Here is a 23,898-nt window from a genome sequence, read left to right as displayed (position 1 = left end):
GACCCTGAACAGGATAAAAGGTGGTGATGGATATTGTAAAATGTTGAAACAAGTGAATATAATTTTTTTTTAATATTTATTTAAAATGTTTATTTTAGAAAAATAAAGTTGTTAGCTTAAAAACAAAGAAATCCTCATTATCCTTTGTTTCTTAACATCCAAGTGGTGAATACAATTTCCTGTTTCCAAGGTCAGAGGCATGTCTGATGGAAAAAAAAAAAATAGACCTGGTACAGCTGAGTATCCGTGTGAATGCGTGTACACGTGTTAAAACATGCATAGATGTGGTTTGCCTCCCAGTGAGAAACATTAATCACAGCTCAGTTCACTTCAATTCAGTCTATCTTACCTTCAAACCAATGAAAGTGTCTGGCTAAACACACACGTGAAAAACAGGAGTTTCTCATTCTGCCTCATGATAGAAAAGTTAGGGGCCTATTCATAATTACCCTACTGCATTGAGGAGTTAACATCTGTTGTATAATATTAATAAGCACTAATACGCCTTATAAAGGGGATTCATAAAAGATAAAAAGCTACTTTTTAATCATTATTGGGTAGAACCAATCTGTACACAATCCAAATATATATATATATATATATATATATATATTTAAAAAGTACTTAACATATTGACAACAGAACACAGCATTCTCTGTTGGATGGTCTAGTTTCTCCATTAGCTGCTATTCACTCCAGTGTCTTGTTGAGGGCATTTCTGATCACTAGTCTGCATTAGTCCAGACTAGCCTGGACTAACGTACCAATGTGACCAGCAGTATGTAAATATGCAATTATGTTGCAAAATACAAGATTTAGAACTGCCAATTATGAGGCATCTTTTTCTGCATCTTTAGTCATTTTGGAATACTGAGAGGGAACGTCTCCAATCAAAAAACACCTATCATACTAAATATATCGTGTACCAAATAATTATGGTTTTAAGATATCCATGTGTCAGAGTTTATTGTATCAATATTTTTTCATAGTACATGTTATCCAAACCCCATATTCTACAGGTTTTGAATCAACAAAAGCAGATACATAGTTTTAAAGGATTCTTGATGAATCCTTTAAAATTGAATGAATCCTCACTGAAACTGAAGATGCAGCGAGAATAAAATTAGGATATACAGAGTTTTGCCATCTGGAGCTTTGTTTCTATAAATTACTAATTATTTAAACACATGCCTGAAGATCAGGCAAAATATCCTGTGACAAGCAGAAAAGTAAAAATTTGATTAACCTGTGTAGACAAAGAACGCCATATTTTCCAATGAAATTATTCAGCACCAAATCCTGTTGCATGTAGTACGCTTTAGGGTTAACTTCATTCAGTAAACATCGGAAAGCCAGATTTTAGTTATAGCATGACAAAATGTTAATTTGTGAGAGTGTGGCCTTCATTACTCTCTTTCATTATTGTGGAAAAGGGAGTGCATCTCATCCACCAGCCAGTAAAGGCAATCAAAAAGTCAAGAATTCACAAACAAAGGATCAAGGGCCAGGTCTGGGAAACATTGCCTGACAGGCTGTTACTGACAGACTAGTGTTTTATGAAGGCTGTAAATATACAAAAAGCCTTGGGGACACTAAATCTTTCTCCTGTTACACTGTGTGGAGTGAAATTTGTTTTAATTATGCATTTAGATGATATTACAACTAGATAAACTGAACTATGACATTGGTCTTACATTAGGTCTAGCACCTTTGAAGCTTCTTCTGCTTTCTTTTTCCCCAAAAGTATGTGAAAAAAGTCACCTATTCCACAACATTGTGGAATCTGGCACTGAACAACCACAATGTTCTCATTCTCAATCTTTTATAAAACAAGCACAAATCAGAAGCCATATAAATTCCCTACTGTTATCCCCATTAGAAGTAACTTAATCACTTGTTTTGAACTTAAAACCAATCACTGTTTTAAGTTACTTCAGATTAAAATAGTATCAGGCAGTCTAGAGTTGATAGTTCAAGATATACTCAACCTACACCATCTTTAAAATAAGAGGCAACTAAGCAGACACAGGAATAGAAATAAAGCAAAACTCTGCCACTCACTGTAGGTGCCCAAGGCAAAAAAGATGGGAGAGTCAAGGAAAAAGTGTGCTGACAACAGACAAAGGACACAAATGGAAAGAGAAAGATTGCAAAAATCGTAAAAATGGAAAACAGGATTTAGTAAGGATGAAAGTAAGTGTAAGAGACATTCTTAGAGAGGTTCAGAAGGAGAAACTATACTGATACACAAATGTCGTCTCACTGCAGTGGCCAGTTGTGTCTTTATCATGCAGATCTAAATAATGTATGACTACAAGTTGAAGAAATTTAAATGTCAGGGGCTTAATATATCAACAAAGCCTGTACTCATACGTATGTAAAACAAACCTATGACAAATGATGGGATCAAGAGATGAATTAATAATAAAAAGGTGTCAGAAACAGCTACACTCAACGACAATGTGGATAAACCAAGGTCTCATTCAACAGCAGTGATGTGGCAACATTGTCCCAACCCACCTTTACCCTTAACTGGCTAAGAAAATCATCTCTAGTCCTGTGATCATCATGATGCCTCACCCCAGCAACCCAGTTATTTAGTTTTACACATTTGCAATTTTTTTTTATTTCCCTAAATTATCAATCTTTTGATAACACTTTTTTCTGACAACTCAAATGGTATTTTTCATTTAATGTGCTGTGTTGATGTTTCATGTGTTCTCATAAAAATGGCTTGCCTATATTACATAAGTTTTTAAAATGTCCTCTGGTTACCCAGTGATGTTAAGGGTAAATGCGTTAGATAAGTGGTATAAAGAAAGACATTTATTTTGTTTTAAATTAACTAATACATTTCATTTGTGCCTAAATGGCTGTACTGACACAAACTGACAGTGCAGTAAATTAGCTGCTAAGAGATACATTACTTTAACACAGATGGGAAAGTTCAAAAATAAAAGACCACAGAACAACAAGAAAACAGGCACTGTTTAATACAATACTGTTAAATAAAAGCCATATATCTTAGCTCTGAAAAGATTCTATGGTCTCTTAGGCTGAAGCTCTTTAGCCATTATACTAATTGCTTTTCAGTCTAATTCTTGTGCTATGTAAAAATCATGCAGCCATTTATTTAAAAAAAAATATATATCAAAAATAGGTTAAAATAAATCAATTTCAGATTAATTTTTACAATGGTACTTGCGTTGAAGCAGTTGCAGTAGGCTAAATAAAACAACCCGATATACAGTATATTAAATATATCACATTTAGAAATAAATCAATATATTAGTCAATATCATTTAATACTTTTTAGTAAAACTAATTGCTTAAGAAATCCTTAATAGTACATTGCAGTACTTAAGAAATGATTCATTTTTTTCTAGCAGCTACTTACATATAGATTATTTGGTCAGAGAACCCACAGGGACAATAAAGCATACACCTCCCTCCAGAAGTATTCGAACAGTGAAGCCAATTCCTTTATTTTTGCTGTAGACTGAAAACATTTGGATTTGACATCAAAAGATGAATATCAAACAAGAGATCAACATTTCAGCAGTAATATCCAGGTATTTACATCTGGATGTGACACACAACTTAGAACATTTCATTATTTGCAACGGAACACCAAATTCGTAGGTGAGCAAAAGTATTGAAACAGACTTAAAACAGGCTAAAGTGAACAACACTTATTAATTGCAAATCCTTTGTTTGCAATAATTGCATCAAACCAGTGACCCATTGACATGAGCTTATATGTTTGGGATCATGAGCAGATCCTTTCTTTCTCCAACCCTTAACCTTTCCATCACTTTGATAAAAGGTTAATCGTCCTCTCATAAGTCCATAAAACTTTGTCCAAGAATTTTTAAGGCTTGTTTTTGTACTTTTTGGTAAATTCCAGCCAGGACTTTCTATTCTTGCAAATGACTGGCTGTCATCTTCTGGTGTAGCCTCTGTACCTTTGTTCAAGAAGTTTACTGCAAACAGCAGATTGTGATAGCTTCACTCCTGCCCTCCGGAGGTTGTTGCTGATGTCACCAACAGTTGTTTTAGGTTCTTTACAGCTGTCACAATGTTTGTCATCAACTGCTGCTGTTCTCCTTGGTTTACATGTTTGAAGTCTGTTATTTAATACATCAGTGGTTTAGTGGTGCTAGGTTAGTGGTTTCTTTCTTCTTCAGGACATTCCAAATAGTTGTACAGGCTATGGCCAATGTTTATGCAATGGCTCCGATTGATTTTCCGTCTTCTCTCAGCTTCACAATTGCTTGTTTTTCATCCATATCTGTGGTTTTCATGTTGGTTAACCCTCTAATTATAAATGCAGTCTGCACAGGCAAAACCCAAATCTGAAACTTAGCATAGATATTCAGCACTATTTACCCCTGGGCAACAAAGCACACCTATCAGTCACATGTTCCAATACTTTTGCTCACATGAAAAATGGATGGGTTCAAACAAAAGGTGCAATCTTCTTGTGTATCAGAAGTTGTGTATCAAGTTCAAGTTGTGTATCAGACCCAATACCTGGAAATAAAAGCTGAAATGTTGATCTCTTGTCTCATATTCATCTTTTGATGTCAAACCTAAATGTTTTCAGTTCACAGCAAAAATAAAGGAATCGGCCTCACTGTTCCAATAGTTTTGGAGGGGACTGTATATCTGCTCATGCTCACAGTGGACCATGAGTCAAAATACACATACTGTAGGTACTCATTGATAGATAGATATATACTTTATTCATCCCCCACGGGGGAAATTCTGTCCAGCAGCCCTTATATTTACTTTAACATAAAAATTCACTATAAAATATAATAAACAGATAAAGGCACCCAGTCGTCATTAAAATTATTACCTGTACATAGTGATGTCATGCAAAAAAATAAATCTGTCGACATTTCAAAAATTACAGACAAGTGCTAGTTTGACTCTCACCATTTATGATACAGGAGTTTCAATGTTTGTTATTGTTAGACTAACAACTGTATAGGACACTAGGTCATGAACAGTGCATGCCAGTATGTGGCACCTTTTCAGTGACCACTATTAATTACCAATTACGCCAGTGTTTAAAATGCAGTGCAGAACTGGACTGTTGTAGACATGGTAATTGTCAGGTTATACAGTCCTAGAAATTAGGATCTCCAGATTTTTTTCAGAGTCTGAAGTAAAAAAAATGGAAAAAGGGACACAATTTGGTGCTAGAGGGAACGAAGAAACATAAGGGATGTGAAGGAGAATGAGTTAGGAGTACATGTGTAAATCCATATGCTGTTATTAGCAATATACTGATGAATGACTTGCACTGCCCATCTACAATAAAAAAAAATATCAGGACAAAGTCACAGCAATCAAACCATATACAGTAAATCACCAGAAAATGAAGTATGGCCATACAGTGTTTAATCAACAAAGATATTTCCTTTCTTACAGGAATTACCTATTTTATCACACTCCTACAGCTCTATCTTAGAATGGCAAAACAAACATCCTACTAAGCCAATGTGAGGTTTGTTTAGTCTGTCAAGCTTAATCACAGACAGTCAGGTTACCTGTCACACTGTCTACCATTAGTCTGAGGAACCAGGTTGAGACACCAACTGCCTCACTATGCCAGCTACATATCCGTCACAGTTCTCTGAGGCTATTCGAGGTTATTAAATGCACAAGATGGACAATAACAATGCTTCACTCATCTGTTTCCTTCATCTGTCCAAATGAGTAGCCAAATTTCTGTCACGCTCACTCCACTCCAGTGAGGACACGTGTTTCTCTAAGTTCTCAAGTCATACAGGGATACAGTGAGTGACATGGAGGACTCCAGTGAAGTAGAAAACGTGTTTTGAAGCAAACCAGAGATGCTGCATGAATGGCCTGGGCCTTAAAATAAACTGACAGTGTTCTAGATGAGCAATGAGAGCAAACTATAGCTGTAATACCTGAGTATTGGCAGGGCAGTACTGAGAAGGAATAATAAGTAAAGTTTGCTGACATCTGACCTCTTATGATTTTCTCTGTAAGTGTCTAGAAAAACATATTTAAATACACACGAGTTTAGTAACTGAGCCACTATGATAGAAAATGTTTTTCTTGGCAGTAACTGAGTTTGCTTTTAGCTATTAGATTATCAAAGGAATATCTACCAGTTTGAGAGATGATTTCAAAACCTGGCATCAAAGCTGATTATTGTGATAATTCTAAAGTTCCACTATATTTAGATTGTATCAGGTTGTGCTGTGGCTTAGGAAGGTCATTTAAATAGGTAGCGAATTAGTTAGCTGACAATGTTTAAATTAGCAGCCACTTTTAAGTCTATAACAAGGGAGCATTTGATACAAAACTAGTATTTTGTTCATCTTGTGATTATAAGAGTGTTTTTGCAGGACTACAGCTGTGTTGGTAAGAGTTGACATCTGTACTACTATCCCACCTTGGCTGAGCACACATTCTCTATAGCACCAGAATCACTGTAACACTTCAAAAATGAAATGGAAAAGCTGTGTAGTTTATGATTTTATCTCTGAAAGGCAACTAGAACAGCCGAAAACAGATAAAGTTCAAGCTCATAGATAGTAATAAATAAGGCATTACCACAGCAATGAAATTTCTCTGGGTGGCTGACTCACACTGACATTCTGCTGTTACAGGGAGGGTATTTGAGGGATGGTTAAAGGTTCCCAAAGAGAAAACAGAAAAATCTGAATAAGAAATGGGCTGAAAGGGAACACAAGGTAAAAGACAATTACAACAGTTGAAGGACAGGATAGAAAATGACCAGAGTTCCCATTTCATTTCTCGTTCCTTAAAACAATTCCTGACCACAGACCAGATGTGCCCTGCTGAAATGACCCAAACAGTCATTATTTATATATTCAAAATGTTAACTGATCCACCTCTACTGACAACAATAAAACATTTACACAGTGGAGAAATGGACAACTGTGCTGGTGGAAAACAAACGAAAAAAAAAAAAACAATGAATTAATGAATCCAGCGTTTTCTGTTGTTACCCAAGGTCTGCAAAAACGTATGCCTCAATATCCTTGACATAGACAATCAACAGCAGATTTGTACTGCTGAAACTCAACTGTTAAGTAATTCTTAAGAGATTACAGTAATAGATTCCCATACTTCACAGATCCTTTAATTATACAATCAATAGAAACTTGTACATGTAATTTCTGATGGTGTTGATTGTATCCAAATATACCAACAGGTCTTTATATAATTATTTTCACCCAGGCTAGATGACAAACTGCAGCCTGCAACTCTCAACATAATAATCTCAATTAAGTATTTATTGCAGGACTGTTGTAGTAGAATGTATTCATGTTAAGTTGGTTTACCTATTGCCAATACTAACAGTGTATATGGCTAAGTGTAAATCAAAGTATTGTGAATCTTATTTACATTTTATCTGGATAGAAAGCATTTGAAATGACAAATGTCAATGAGGCCACTGACTTGTAACTGAAGATGTTACATCCAGCCACTTTAAGGAAGTACCACGACACAGCAGCTTAACAATATCCAGATCAAAAATGCTTCCAGTCCACATCAGAACCACCAAACTCCTAGTCATGTCAAACACAATGACTAAGCATATGCCAGATAACCCACCAGTCACAGAGAAAGTTAAGAATAGGACCTAACCTCAAAGAGCCCATTGTTACTGGGTCCAACTTATAGTCTGACATACATGTTCTCTATACTCAGCAAAATCTTTTTTGTTTTTTTTCCACCCACTATAGGCTTATTAATGAGCACTGTACAGCGTAACAATGATCAAGGTCCAATTGTACTGAATCAATTTAACTACAAGAATAAAAAGTGCTGGTCAATTTTCATAAATAAATCATGTAATAGTCTGACTTATGCCATCACCAAGACAATGACCAGAAAGAGGGGCTAATTTTAAAACAGTATTAATTCTACAAACGGGCTAAGTAAAGGTAGGTAGATAGTTCACAGTGTAACACTTGTTTAATAAACAAATACATATTTTATGGGAATAGAATTTGTTAGATACGTTTTTTTTTTAGCACAAAAAGCAAAGGAAGAGATGGCACATCTAATGGCTAAGTATTATTTCCACAAGGTGTAGTGACTAGGCTACAAGTAAAGTTTTGCATGTCTATTTGCTGTCCAACTGGTTATATTTTTTTTTTTTTTTTGAGATATTTTTGAGGTATTTTTGCTATGGAAAGAGAAAGGAAACGAAGGAAATGGAAAGGTGAGCCCACTTACATTGCCCATATACTCAGACAGAAGGTCCTGGAGAGCCTGGCGCACAGAATTGCATTCGGCTACAATGCGCTCCCTGCGGTCATCACGTGTGCAAGAAGAGTCGGCCATGAGGGCAGCACCACTGATAATGCTCTCGAGGCGCTCCTCAAGGGAGGGACGGAAGCGCTCCTCGCTAAACGCCAGGGGGTCCACAATGATTTGTTTCTGCAAGGGAAAGGGCAGAAGGGAAATTACACAGCGAAAAAAAAAATGCAAAGCTGCCCTGATACACTGATCTCTCCATTTCCAAGCATGAAAAGAGAAATCTGACAGCCAAAGGAAGTGCTGATTTGACTGGCAGGGATCTGAAACATGAAGCAAAGTGACTTTAGTTGGCTAATGCAGTGGGAACGGATTTAAGGTCAGATCAAAGTTGCAATGAAACCACCCACATTTAGCATTAAAGTAATATTGCTAGTCAACTGTCAATAATATAGAAAAGTTAGAAAATTTAATACCTGAAACTGTGCTTTAGTTATTACAAAAAAAACAAATTCTGTATTGAAAACAGTATGAACACTGCAATTCTGAGAAATGCATCAGCCTTCCAAGATTATTGTTTTGATGCAATGCCATGCATAGTGCACATACTTGAGTGAACAATGACTTGAAAAAAGATGTTATTTTTATAAATTGCTGAGAGAAAAAAACTTTAAAAACAGGTGATGATTTTTATATCCTTTTTAATACTAAAGAAAACAAGTCACCATACACCATATACAGCCTTTGTTATCAGTCACCTGAATCACAGAGGTGCAATAGTAAACCACTCTCCTCTCCTTTATACCTGGAGGATGAGAGAGATGACTTAAATGTCTGATTTTACAGAGGCAAGACTGCTGAGAAAGGCAGGTAGTTGACATGCAGCAGAGGTGCTGCAGAGGGTTATGGTATGACCATGACGCTTATGCTAGCTAAAAAAGACAGCTAACTTTTCCCATTCACAAACGAACTCCACGCTTCCACAAACACCTTATTGCTTCAAATTGTTCAACAATTCAGCTGTTAAAATTGTTTATTACACAGCCCACCCTCTATCACATCCACCTCCAGTCCCCTCCGTTCCATCTCATCTGACCTCCTCTGCTTGCATGTCATATCACCATAGCAACAGGAATATGAGAGAGACACGGAGGAGGAAACAGAAAGAGAGAGAGAGATTGTGTGTTTAGGGGGGTGGGGGTTGACTCATTTGCTAATTTTGCCTTGCAGTTGAAATTGGGTATCAGAAGGCAGCAGCCTGGAAAAGGGTGGCATACAAGTTTTTTTTGGGGGGGGGGGGACCAATCTCATGGTTACCTGCAAAATAATCATGGATGCTACAGATCAAAAAGATTGCATTATTTTTTGTAGATTAATTGTTTTGCATACATATGTCGCTATAGCTTAAAACAGTTTAACATAACTGCAATAATGTTTGGCATGAGCATTCAACCATGAATCCATTTTTGAATATGAAAACAGGGAAATGACTATTGCAACAATAGAAAGAAGAAACAGGTAAATCAAGCTAGCTTTCATTCCGAGGACACAGACCTTCAACTTCTGTCACTGGGCTACCATTGAACAAAAATTCCAATTTACTGAAAGCAAAAATGGCATGGTGTTCAGACTACTGAAATAATGGTCACTTGATGAAGGATGTCTCATTATGGCTGTGTATGCTGAACAAGTTTCAAATCTATGAGTTGATTTTGGTAGTGCAGCTAAATGACAACTGAGCACCTGGAAGGTAGGAAAACATTCAAAATATTACAGTGCCACTTGCATTAACTGTAAAACAGCTGGTGGTAATGTAGACTGTAAGCACACAAGACTTACTGTTCATTCAAAACCGCTGGAATGGCCCTTTAAAATTGGCGTCTGCAGGCCAGGACCTTAACCCAGCACATGTAACAGTAACCTCTGAGTTATGAGTCATTGGCACACATAAATAACCCATAAAATCTCAACACTGTAAACAGACAAGGCAGTACAGAGCTTTTTAGGACCAAATAGCTCAATGTTCTTAAGTGCCCAATTTCAAACCAAATGAGCATGTGTTTCACAAAAAGCCATGAAATAAGCAACAGCTGAATGTGGCTGAAATACAGGCCTGGCAGACTATCATTAGGAAAGATGGCACGTCTGGAGGTGTCAATAGGTCACCCACTTCATACAGGCATTTCCTCCAAAGAATTTACAGCAAATGGTTAAATATTATGACTTTAAAAGTTTATTTTAAGAAGTCCAATATATTTTGTGACTGTATGTGATCCCCTTGGGAGCAACATCATCTGGGCCAATCACACTGATCCCATCACAACAGTCATGCTGTCAATGTCTATAGAGGATATATTGCCAAATGTGAAATACACATGAAACCAGGCAATCGGTGAATTGCTTGAGAGCAATTCTCCTGTAATTATTATAAACATCTATTTGCTAAGAAAGTTGTTGGATACCATGAATGCAGATTTGAATCCCATGTACAGAAAAATCACCCTTATGATTCCTGTGAGTAATTACACAGTGAGTATGCCCATGTTAGGGCTGTGCAGTATTAGAAAAAAAAATAAATCTAGTTATGGACAATTTCTGATTTCAAATTAATTTTTTTCAATCCACATAAACTCAAACCAAAATGTGATTCAAAAATAGTTTTCTTCATTACTGTATTTTTCCATATTATAAGTTGAATCTTTTATAATACTCTAGCTTGTACTGCAACGTCTTTAGCAAAGCAACCTATATGTATATATTTACAGTAATTTTGTCGAGTAGTCACTAGCTGTAGATGACAGTCATGATTCAACTGAAGATAATACTACCACCTAAAAAGTCATGCACTTATGTGCACGCTAAACTACACCTCCTACTACACAAGTGAAAATGTAGTCCAAAATAAAGAGCTATACTACAGATTTCAACCTGCAGGTAAAGTCTGCAGCTAAAAAGTTAAAAAGAGTGTCGGCATTCAGGCAACCTGAGAGATGAAGCCACTTCACCTTCCCCCGAGTGTTGGCGGGGCTGTTTAATGTTACTTGACACAGATGAATGAATTTGGTAATGTACTTCTGCATGTTGATATTCCTAGCCTATGTTCTTTATAGGCTAATTCATACTATAATTAGTATAATTAGAAATGTGACTTATACATCAAAGCAACTTGTATGTTTTTTTCAGTTCAACAAGGCTGTTTTTTCTAACAGCGACTTATACTCAGGTATGACTTGTAGTCTGGAAATTACGGTATAACTGCATGTGGTTCCCCTCTAACCACAGATTCTTTTGTATTATATCAAAAAAACATTTGTAGAAAGCCTGTTCTCTTTTCATATAATGTAAACAATCTAAAGAATAACACTAGGAACAGCACAATTTAAAAAAAGGAGCACTTAAGGTTGTCACAATGTATCATTTGTGTAAAATTACTTAAAAGAAAACAATGCATCGCTGGTGATGACTGAAGACATATCTAGACCAGGTTTCTTTAGCTGCCCTCTGCATTTGAATGTGAAGTTTTCACATTAGATGTTATTACTAAAAAGACTCCAGAGAATTGCTGGCGCTAGTGTTTTTCAGCAGATCTAGTATTCATCTCAATGTTGCAACTTAGACATTTTTCACATCATTCAAAAACAAAAATTCAAATTAATTCAATACAGTGTCTGGGCCGAGGGCAGGTGTGGGTAAAATAGAACAATGCAGGAGGCAACACAGCAAGTTACATACTGCTACCTAAATGCTAAATGATTACATAACTGATAAAGATACATGATGTACTGTATGTACCGACCAAGAGGACCACTATGAAAACCTGTAATAATTAGAGTTAGATTGTTCAGTGTCTTTGGACGCACTCCCAATAACATGAAGAAATTTCCTGTAAATAAATAAATGGCTTTGTAAGTCTGACGGAAATCAGTGGCAGGAAATCAGGTTAATCATCTTTGCATTTATCACTCCAGGCAGCATTAAGATGATTAGCTCAGTGTTTTATACTGCTATTATCTGGATGTTTTTTCATGACAATTTATAACAACTAGAATGTGATATTGCTATACCTTTTTAAATTATGTGCTTGATTAATTTTATGTTATCTTAAGGAATATGGTATTCAATATTAGCTACAGGGTTAAAGTTGAGAGCAATTCAGCTCCATGATATCTGCATGAACAATTAAATATAAAAAATATGAAGAACAGAGAATTTCAAAAACGCATTGAAACACCATGGTGGAATTTAAGGAACACAGTGGCTATCAGTGAATTTCTGTTTTTGTCAATTTCAAAACATACCAGAAAAACTTAAACCAACAAATTTCCTCACTGTGGTTTTGTAATATTTCAGTTTGAGAGACTATTTCTAATATTAGAGTCATTGTAGTTTGCTGAACCAACCAGCAATCGCTAGAACAAACCTCAGTAGCAACCAACAGAGTAAACTCGAGATGCATTTAAGTGCAGCCTAATGTACCTCCATTTCCAAAAGCTAGAGCTGAGTAAACCTCCTTCATTTGACAGAGATAGAGGCAACTCAAGGAATGAAGTAATAATGACTCAGGAACATATTCTATGTACCCCAAAGCCATGTCCCAATTTGTCCACATCTCTCATTCTAATTTCCACCTAAACCCCAAGGCCTTCAAGGGTTTTGGTCATTTTATGATTCAGCTGGGTTATCGCTAAACTACAATCTGACCTAACAGTAACCTTTCTGAACAAGCCCTTATCTAACTCTTAATAAATGACTATACTCATTATACCTTTGGAAATGTGCCTTACAATTATAGGGAAACCAAGATCTTGAAGTTCATGTTTATCTTGGTCTGGCAGTCACCAGGATGTCAAAACAGGACAAATGAAAAAAGGCAAGTGCCCTCTAACTTGTAAACCTCCTATTTGACTTACATCAAAGTTGTTGAGTGCATAGGCAAGCTCTCCACCCCCAGCTGGCTGACTGAGTGCTGAGTCTTCGGTGGCAGTGGCCTGGGCAGCATTGGAGATGCCAGAGACTGCATGCTGCAGCTGCTTATAGATCAGGTCACGGTTTGCCTTGTAGGCTGCCACATCAGGGTGCTGCAGGCAGGCACGGGATGCTGTGTACAGCATGGGGATGTTCCTCTGGAGTACCCCACGAGCAGCAGCCATTTGGTCCTTATGGTGAACATCCTTTAGCTCCTAGAAGAATGCCATTAAAAGAAAAGTGCAAAAGGATGAAAAAATGAAGGGCTAAACTGGAAGATGGAACACTTGTAGGGGGCAGGGTGATACTGTTCTTTAAATTCAAAATGAGTTTGTCATGCCCTTATGGAGACACTAAGTATGAGAGTTTGCTCTGGATGACCCAGATTTATTTCTGTCCCCTGCGATAACGCAACACAGTCATAATCAGGCCATTACAATATGCCTTTCCAAATGAATGTATTGCTATTCAGACCTCAGCATTATATTACATCTTTATCAAAGAGAGGAGATAGTGAACATGGGCATAGATTTATGGCATAAAAAACAGCTTGCAAACACAAACAAAAGCCTGTTCTGCAAATGAACACTCCCAGGGATTTTTCCCACCACTGCCTGAGACATACTCTTGAGGCAAAAACATCTTTCAGCCCCATTACTTCCTGTATTCACTTTGGTTAAACACATTTTGCCATCTATTAAAAAAATGCAATTACAAGTAAAAGTAATTTGCTCACAAAGTCATCAGTGATCATTTTGGCAAGTTTTCCATTTAAAGACGATATAATTTGGAGAACAGCAAGTGTCTAGTCTTTGGGTGGATTTTGCAGTTAGAACTGTTATTTAATTGTCTTTGAAGCATGACGTGGGTACTTGTTTTCTTGCTTCACCTTTTTGGACTTGGTACAATTACATAAACTTGTATTAAGTGACAACTGCCAAAACCTTAATCATCATTTATCATTTGTATGTTGTTAGAAAGTGGGGGGGGGGGGGCAGTCATAGGGCAGTCACCAATTACAACATCAAATACTACCGCTGTTCGATAATATTTTCAAATAATGGCAAGAAAAAGTATAAAATCATAAGCATTATTCACTCAACATTCTTTATTTTCAGTAAACAGATGTGTGTATCTCCTGCATCTCCACCAAGAACGTTATGAAGCTGTTCTATCTGAAAAATGTATCTTGAAATACACTTCACAGTTGATGACCACTTATACCATAGTGAAGAAAAACAATGCACCATTTTTTTTTAATCACAAGGAAATGCGTTCGTCACATTTAGAGCCTCTACGCTGTTGTACTCCCTGTTGCAATAAGATGATTGTACATGCTTGCTAAATCTAATCATCCAGTTAAAGTATGTGCCACTCTTCTCCTTGCTTACTTCCTCCCATTGTTTTACTAATCATTTACTGTGATTTTGATACCATGTTCTGCTACGAGTGCAAGTCCATGCACACCCATTGAGATACTTGGTAACCTCCCAACCAGCTACATTCACCACCCCTTACTGCTCTGACTGCTTGACTTCAGTTGTACATTACCTGCTGTCTCTTGGCAGCCATGATGTTCAGTTTGTCCACCTCTGGTTTCAGGGCCTTATACTGGATTCCCAGATCTTGCTCTGTTCCTGCATTGCGCACTTTCACCAGACTGTCCTCCACCTGAGCCAGGTAAGTAGAACAAGTGATTTTGAATAAAATACATAAATTACCATGAATTTTTCTTGACACTAAATATCTTAGGTAAACTTTAAACACTGAATTAACTGGACTGGTTGTGTTTCTGTTCTTTTGTGACGTGCCTAGAGATTGTATTGTGATTTGGCACTATACAAATAAATTGAATGGAATTTAATTGACTTCTCAAATCAATGTATATGATTGATTAGTATCTTAATGCCATAAAGTGGTCATCACAACTACTAGGTTGTAGAACATGCAGATAAAGACTACCAGCTAATTTCAGTGTTTAAATCAAATAATCAGCTGGTAACGGTTTTCTTAGTATAGCAGAGAAAGCATGGCTTTTATTAAGTCAATTTTCAGAAATTATTATTAAAAATGCATGTAATGTGTAATAATCAGATGAATGCAACTATCTCACCAGCTTAAGTTGCAGAAGAAGCTTGTACACATCAGACATGTCTGCCAACACCAACAGATGTGTGACTGCTGACAAGAGGGCTCTGGCAGCACGAACCATATTGCCCCTCTTCACAGAAGAGCAAGGATCTTCTGCAAATTCTCCAGAAGCCAGTCGCATTGACTCACCTGAGAATGAGTGACAACACTAAACATCTGATGTGACCTTAGAGTTTTGATTGAAAAACAAACTACTAAAATCATCTCTAAATATGAAAGCGCAAACACCCTGTTAACAAGCTGCTAAAAGTTTTTCAAAGCAGCTATTAAAGGAAGCTAAAGGAATAAAGAAATCTATTCATCACATAATTGTTTTTCTATTTAAAAAAAGTACCTAATAATATACCCTTATTATCTATACCAATAAGAATACCATCTGTTCCAGGATATAGTGTTTATTACATTAGTTTAACTCCTCCATTGAAAATTTCTACTTGCACACTTATATACACACATAGCCAAAAAAAAAAGAATAAATAAATAAAACAGGTCAAAGCCATGACAAAAAGCTTGCTGTCTGGTTCGTCTGGCTTTGTCCTACACTGGATGGGGCTGCACAGTTCACATAGTTCAGAACACAAATAGATTCCAGTAGGCTCACGCTAAGAACGGCACAGAAAATCCATTAAATTTGGTGGCACAGGCCAAAGTCAAACTTATAAAAAAAGGCATTAAAACCTACAGCTGCAAAAGAAAGTATCTTGTCAACCTAAATAGCTACACATTCAAATGATGGCAAGTGGCATCATCTGTAACATCACTTGTGCCAATGAGGTGTGCTCTTCAACTGTTACAATACTGTTAAATATGTTTCTATGACAATCGTGTATATAGACAGTAGCTGACCAATTATAGCAACACTGTTTACAAAGAGAAAATAGAATATCATTGTAGAGTTTACATGCTCTTTTGCCCAACACATGTTCTAATTGACACCAGCCACCTTGACCCTAAAGAGGGTAAGTAAGTCGATTGTTTCAATACACAATTAATTAAATGTTATAAATAGGGTACCAGATATATAGAATAAGACCAGAAAGCTGTGGAGTGCTTTATTTGTTAAAAAAGTATGGAAGTATCAGTGCACTTTCACTTCAATAAAATAAACTTTTTAGACACAAAGTGAAGGGACTTGGCTTAGACCTCAGTGTTTTCTGGGCACAAGCAGTCAGTGCACTCCCAAACTGACTGAATGTGAAAGAATTTCTAAAATCATTAGAAACCTCACTTTTTGTTATTTCCCTTCAGGTCATCTCCTTTCTGGCCCTGTTTCTTTACATTCAATGAGTCATGCAACTCAGATTATGTAGTTTATTACTCATCCTGAAAGTTTATAAATTCAAACAGACATGCTATGCTTTAACTTGAACAGTCTCAATGTGCTTCTATGTTCAAAGTTAAGACTGTGTGTGCATTAATGCCACCTCTAAATATCAGCATTTAAAAAAAATCCAACTGAACATCAGCGTATGAAACATTTGCTTAAGACAGAGTTTACGTCCAGCAGATAAATCACTGTTGCACAGGGTATATTTAGTATTAATGAGGATTAGTATTATTTAAGATACTCTGTGATACTCTGCAGCCAACATGATCTAACATTCAAGCCTATTAGACTGGTTAGGCTCTTCTTTTTTAAGCTCTTAGGTCAGAAATGCCTGAAAGGGTTAACAGGTGGGACTGCTGTGGTCTGACAAAATGACTGTGCAGAGGGTTAACGCAGCTACAAAATAGATACACGATCAATGAAAAATTACTCACCTTATTTCTTTTTTTGACAGTTATCAAGACTGATTTATTGCCTAATTTATTGTCTAAGACAAGCAGAAAAACATTTTAGATTAAAATATGGTTAACAACTAAGCCACTTACTAAGGTCATTATTGGCACGTATCAATTCAGCATGTTTGTCTCTCATTGCTGATTTGAAAAAACTCATATCCTTTGTGTTTTATGACATTGTGGTTGTCATTTTTTACAAATCAGCAATGTGAGTAATTTTTCATTTAATTACTTCAGTAACTGCACTTCAAGAAACAATATTTGATGAGGTTTAAACATGTGAGTGATCAGTCATGTCACATCAAATGCCTGTTTAATGCCTGAGTCTATGACAACAAGGTAAAGACAGTTTGAAATTGAGCCTTACTGATCAGTTTAAGCTTGAGCTAATGCTGTAAAGACATTGGCTTGACTGGACTAAGAAACTTCAATGTCTGGAAAACAATTTAAGCTACTGGGCTTAGTAAATTACACATCAATAACAAGCCATCAATAGAACACCCTCTTTGGGGTAAATAAACTGACATCTAGTAAGATACTTTGATAAATGTTGCTTGCTGTGCTAATATACACATCCCCTAACCATCACGCACACTTATAATTACTTATTGAAAGTGAACAATGTGCAAAACTACTGACCACAGGAGGGAAAGAAAATCTGTAGGTACAGCTACTGATGCTCCATTTTCAGGGGATTTATTGGCCAATATACAACACTGATAGCATTATTGTTAGTAGTATAGTGCGTAGTTTCAGTCAGATGAAAAACACAGAAGTGACTACAGCTTTAGCAGCACAACCACTGCAACCATCATGTCTTTCAAAAAAGCTATTGATCTATTATTCTGTTCTATTTATATTTTGATCTTTAAAATATCAGAAAACAATGAATAGTGCCCATTACAATTTTCTAGGCCCCAATGTGGTAAAATACCAATGTCTTACATTATACAAACAATAGCTCAAAACCCAAAAGTTTACTATCATTACTGAATAAAAGGAGCAAATTCACACATTTTGAAATCTCGATTCTTAATCAACTAATTGTTTTAGTCTTATACAGACTGTTAATGGAAATACACAAGTTGACAAAGAAACCACTTCCACCATATCCTCAGATTAGTATACCATATAGTAAAATACTTATAGCCCTTTTTCATTGACCAGATAATCAGCCATTTATTTCGTAACTATTCCTGGGTACAAACTGCGACAATTATATATTAACTTTCGAATTATGGGAAACACTGTTTTGGCTTAAAAAAAAAAAAAACTAAAGATCTCACAAATTCTGGCCATTTCAGCCCGACATAATGCTAAAACAGTTTGTGCAAATGATCGACAATACAGACTTCAAACAAAGTCTGTACCTTCAGGCTGTTATTCCCCCCCTGTGAACAAAATCAATAAGGCCATTTTCTGAGGGCAGATAGTGATCAGTGCTCCTTTAATAAACTTCCATCCATCTAACGCTCACCTGCGGCCCACCAAGTGCATGATGAAATGATTAAAATGTATATCACACAAAAAGCCTCCCTAACAGCAGGACAACAAAACACAGACAGGAAGGCAAGGGCAAGACAGAGAGAACAAGGACAAGAGCAGGTAGGAATGGCTGAGTAAAGAAATAGCCCTAACAACATAAAAAATGTCTACCAATTTTTCTGATATTTTTGGTAAATAAAATGCAATTTAAAACATTCAAAAAATGTCAGCTGGAGCAAAACCTACACTAAATTTCAAATAATGAGAGGAAAAAACTAGCCACTTCAACATGCACTGTATACACAATCAACTTTAATAATTTTTTGAGAGATGTTTCTCCTTTTTAAAAGCAGCTGCTAAGCCACAGCTGGGTGAAAAAAGCTTTTTGAATGCAGGGGATGGGGGTTGTCACCCCACTCAATGGCCGTATTATCAGTCTAGGCACGCTCCACTGAGCAGCATGGCATAGCCGACAGCCAGGCCTAGGCACCAGCTAACAACAGTCACTGAATTCCAGCCCACTGACAGCTTACCACAGCTACAGTAACATTCCTGGGCACTGAGCACTGCACGGACTATCTAGTGACAGGTCAGCTACCTCACAACTATTCAGAGCAGAACACAAGCCGGGGACATCTAACTCGCTGGGCATCTGGGGAGAAAAGACACCGTGACACAGATGTCACTTCACAAAGTGATAACAGCTGCCCTCAAGTCACTACTCCCTAGTCTCAATGGTCTGGTAGTGTGTCAAAAGAGCCAGACAGCAAGAGCAGAGTAGAATAAATACAACTTGCAAGTATGGTTGTTTGATAATGGAACCTGTTATCGCAAGACAAATTTTAATACTATTGGTTGATGGTTTGACGATGAATATCTGTCTCAAAACCGGTGGGAGGCATAAAATTGAATTGGAAGTGGACTGTTGAGTCCCACCAGGCAGGTACATATTGCTATTTAAATAAATATGACATCATCAATGACAGCTGTACACATTTTCTCTTTATCCTTTGACACAGAATTTGCACTCCCCTGTGGTGATCTTCGTGGTAACAACTAAAAGGGGAAAGTTTTTGATTATGAAGCAGCACCAAAAATATATGCACAGGATGCTGGCAACCCAATGTGTTAGTTCTGCCATAGAGTGAGGTGATGCTCAAATCATTCTACTAATGACTACCCAGGCCTAATTTCTGGCCAACTTTGCAGATTAAATAGTTTAAATTTTGTTCTATATACAGCACTACAGTTCCGCATTAGTGGTAGATAGCTAAATAAGGCACACTGTTCTACAAGTCAAACCATTCCAAACTCTACACAAAATAGAGGTAATACATCAATATTCACTATGTTACCTTATTTTGCTAATATTTTCAAAATAATATTTCAATTATCCAGCTCTCACAGTTAGGTGAAAAAAGAGTGAGGCTGGTAATGCTCTAGATACCTTGTAAGCTGTGTCATACTCAGCTATATGAACATCTGAAAGAAAGCATGGATCCTGGTTAAAAAATAAAAAAAAAAGTGTGATACGTCTGCATGCTTAAATGAAAAGTCTATTAATGGCCACCCTGAATCACCTATAGCAAAACGAGGTACTTCAAGCTCAAAGCATATTCTTACTTCAACGTCTTCAAGGCAGATGATATGTACATAACCCATGATTTATTTACTATCTCCTCTATCTTAAGAAGCACTCTGTAGAAGCCACACACTGTTGCAATATGTATTTTCAATATACCTTGCTTGCGGACATCTTCCACAGCAGCAGTCAACTCATCCTTAAGGAACTGACTTTCCTTTGCGATCTTCTCTCCTTTCTCCAGGAAGTTCTGGGTAGCTGTCTCCACCGATGCTGCCAAAACATGAGCTTTCTTGGAGCGTCCCTTCTTCTTGTTAGATGGACCTTTGTTGCTGGAGTTTACCAAAGTGGTAACCTATGACAGGGACACACAAAGACTCGAACTTATCGCCCATGCGAGAAACTTCTGCTTCATCATCTTAAATGTAGTTAGGATATTATAGTTGCACATATTAAATATATGACTGTAGTGTATTGTCTTTCCAGCTAACTTTTTTCCATGATTGAGCATCCACAGGTTTTGTAGCAGTAAAATCACAAAACACAGCAACCATGATAAGATCATGACCACTCAAAATATTGTATTCTGAGGCATTTATGTTTTGTAAACAAGGTCATGCAACATTCCATGAGTTACATGCACGCCACTTTAACATTACCTGAGTGACCAGGGGTTCCAGCAGCCTTTCCACTGCCAGAGTACGAATCTCTAGACTCTTTGGGTCCCATTTAAAGTTGATGTTAGCTGTGTTGATGCTTGTCATTGTATCCAGAATTCTACAGGAATTGAAAGAATAAATGTTTAATATATTATGAAACACTCTAATGTATGCAGACTAAAATAAAGTATCTCAACATATGTATGTACTGAGTAAAAGCAGCCTCTCAACCCTCCTTTATGATTTTCAGACTAAAGGTCTGGGCCAAAGTCAAAATATTAAGGTCCTTGTTAAAGCCAGTAATGCTCCATCCCTTACAAAATGAATGCCGAAGGCAAAGCACAGTAACACTGCACTCAAATTTTGATTTTTCCTTTCAGGCAGCGGCTGCAACTACATTGATTTGCTATCAGACATGGAGGGCTAGGGATAATCAGCAGGCCCTGAGGGTAGACGGACTGCAACTGTAAAGCTGGATAGCTGTATTATTAGAGCAATGTTGTAGCTAGCTACTAGCCCACATTGTCTGCAAAGTGGTAAAAAATATTATACACACCAGAAGAACATCTGAATAACAACTACATAATGTTATATTCAGCTGTTCACTCTTTGGGTGAGTGTGCGTTCAATTTTGCCTTCAGGAATCCTGACTAATGTTTAAATTTGGGTGGACTATAACTACTTGTTATGATCTATGGCCCCATTTAACTTTTAATCAAAAGAAAAAATGCCAAAATGTATGGATGGATGCAGATTGCGTGGCACAGTTGTAACCCATTTTATCATGGGCCAAAATCTTATGGCACTTTGTTACTACTCTCTGCAGTTTTAAAGCTACAATTATTTATAAACCACTACAAGGTTTCTCATCCACTATAATATAAAAAGGTCACGTCACACAAAGTGTAAGAAAACAGTTTCCCTAGCGGTATTTAACGATGCAGATCATTTAGATTTCATGTATGCAAGCTATGATTTCTTCACTGCTGAAACACCTCCTGCCACTTCCGACTACACATTTTTTTTAGAAACAATCTCATAGTCTGTTTAAGCCATGCGTGTACTATTTCTACTTAAACTAAAACCTAAGAAATACTTATTGCATCTAAAGTTAGTTACCCTGTGGACTCTTCCAGTCCTCTCTATGGGTGTGACAAAAGAAGTCTCAAATGGTGACAACGCTATCTCAAAATCTGGGCGACAGAAACCAAAACTATCTGCAAGGCTGGTTTACTGTAACGCTGCGGTTGTCTCCGTGTGATATGGTTAATAAAAACTCAATAAATCATATGATAAAAGAGGCCCGGCAAAAAAAGACTGCATATTATAAACACTGAAACACCCGCTCCGAACAAGATACAAGCTAAATCCAATAACAACATGTTTACTGCTGATGGAAGAGCGACAGGGTGGGGCGAACACCTGGCCAGCTAGGTGCTAACCAGCAACGCTAGCTTAACGTTAAGTTACACCTGTTGAAACGCTAGGCTAGCTAACTTTACCTACTGTTATATTAACAATGGTTTTGAAGTCACGTCAACTGAAACCGACATTAAATGACTCTCCACAGGTTTCCTCTCTATAATAAGTCGCTTAGCTTAAAGTATGTTACCTGCTAACGTTCAGTACCCCAAACACAGCACCTTGCTAACGCTAATGCTAGCCCACACAACAAACATTACCGTCGGCTACACTGGCCTCCTCTAATACTGCGACAAACATTAACTGTCGTGCTTAATAGGCTGTCCAATTAACGATTCCACTCAACAGTGGTTCAAGTATTTAACTTAAAGTCGTGACCAAAAAAAAAAACTTACCGAAAACAGTCCACCAAAAACAACTGGAGTTGAAAAGTTCAAAATGGAGGACCGAAAACTTCGGGATTCCTTGCCTCAAAAGTTTTCCTCCCTTTCTCTCCCCTCAGTGACTCAGTTCAGCTCCTAACTAACCACCGTGGATAATACTCCTCCTCGACAGATATAACGAAACCAAAACGCAAGAATGTCTTTAAACGGGTCTTGAGCCGCTATTCCCCTGAAATCTTTCGCTTAGGATGGTTTCTATGTCGCAAACTATTGCCCAACAATGGATGAGGCGGGGGACGGGGGCTGGGGCGGTGACCGAGTTCCTGAACTTCCTGGCAGCGGGGCAGGGCGACCACAGGCCACAGCAAGCCGCAAAACGAGGAGGTGTTTTGGGCGTGGCACTCACGGTACGTGTCCATATATGGATTAATTACTGCTTCCATAAAACTACCGTAGGAGCAGTGCAAACTGTGGGATTCAAGTTTAGTCCTCTTAACAACCAGCCTGAAGAAGGAAGTAGTTATCAGGGAATGACGAACATTGTTGTTAGCTGACTAAAGTCAATATCTTATTTAATCCTGAAAACAGCAATTCACTTGGGTCTACCTAATGAGTTACTGCAGAAGAAAAACCAAAAAACCATAACCTTGGTGTTTGTTTCAAAGAGTTTAGAGTTTTTTTTTCTGTGGGCTAATTTAATTGTGCTTTTCCTAATAATGTCCAGCTGTACCGTGGCAAAATTATTCAGAAAAATGATCCCATTATCCCAGCCTTCATTCCATGCATAATATGCTAGTTTTAACTCCCACAATGGAGCGCTTTTACTCACCATGATAAAATCCTTATTTGAGTAAAGGATTTAATTCTCAAACAATGTATATCCACTTTGGAAGAACCTTGCCTTTCATCTATTAAATCTTTTCAAATCAAATCACACGTGCCTGTAATTTTTAAAATATAAGTTAAGTGATACAGCAGAATATCATAGTTTGTAAATGGTAGATATAGCCTATAATTTTTGAGTTTAAAGGGGTCTGTTTAAATTTTGTGCTCCCAGGATGCAAAATAAATAAAAAACAGCTTTCTCTCAATGTCAAAGTTCTAGATGATTTTAAAAAGTAGTTATTTTTAGAAGTTTACAGTCTATTTTCATTGCTATCAAACAGTGTATGCTCCATTATATCCCCTCTATTTC

General features: G+C 37.1%; 1 protein-coding gene across 1 annotated transcript in view; it reads right to left on the bottom strand.

The window, feature by feature from the left end:
- Positions 1–23,016, bottom strand: part of ctnna1 (catenin (cadherin-associated protein), alpha 1) — a 69,436-nt gene extending 46,420 nt beyond the window's left edge. Inside the window, exons 1-7 of the mRNA XM_026329833.1 lie at positions 22,716–23,016; positions 20,899–21,016; positions 20,399–20,594; positions 15,353–15,519; positions 14,791–14,910; positions 13,185–13,454; positions 8,254–8,457 (exon numbers count right to left, since the gene is read on the bottom strand). Coding sequence (XP_026185618.1) covers positions 8,254–8,457; positions 13,185–13,454; positions 14,791–14,910; positions 15,353–15,519; positions 20,399–20,594; positions 20,899–21,003 — 1,062 coding nt within the window. The 5' untranslated portion in view covers positions 21,004–21,016; positions 22,716–23,016. The remainder of the gene's footprint in view (positions 1–8,253; positions 8,458–13,184; positions 13,455–14,790; positions 14,911–15,352; positions 15,520–20,398; positions 20,595–20,898; positions 21,017–22,715) is intronic.
- Between the last annotated feature and the right edge of the window lie 882 nt (positions 23,017–23,898).

This window comes from Mastacembelus armatus, chromosome 10 (assembly GCF_900324485.2).
Source record: "Mastacembelus armatus chromosome 10, fMasArm1.2, whole genome shotgun sequence".
NCBI classification, from domain to species: Eukaryota; Metazoa; Chordata; class Actinopteri; order Synbranchiformes; family Mastacembelidae; genus Mastacembelus; species Mastacembelus armatus.
Note: the sequence above shows the minus strand (reverse complement) of the source record. Positions and strands in the feature narration are given on the sequence as shown.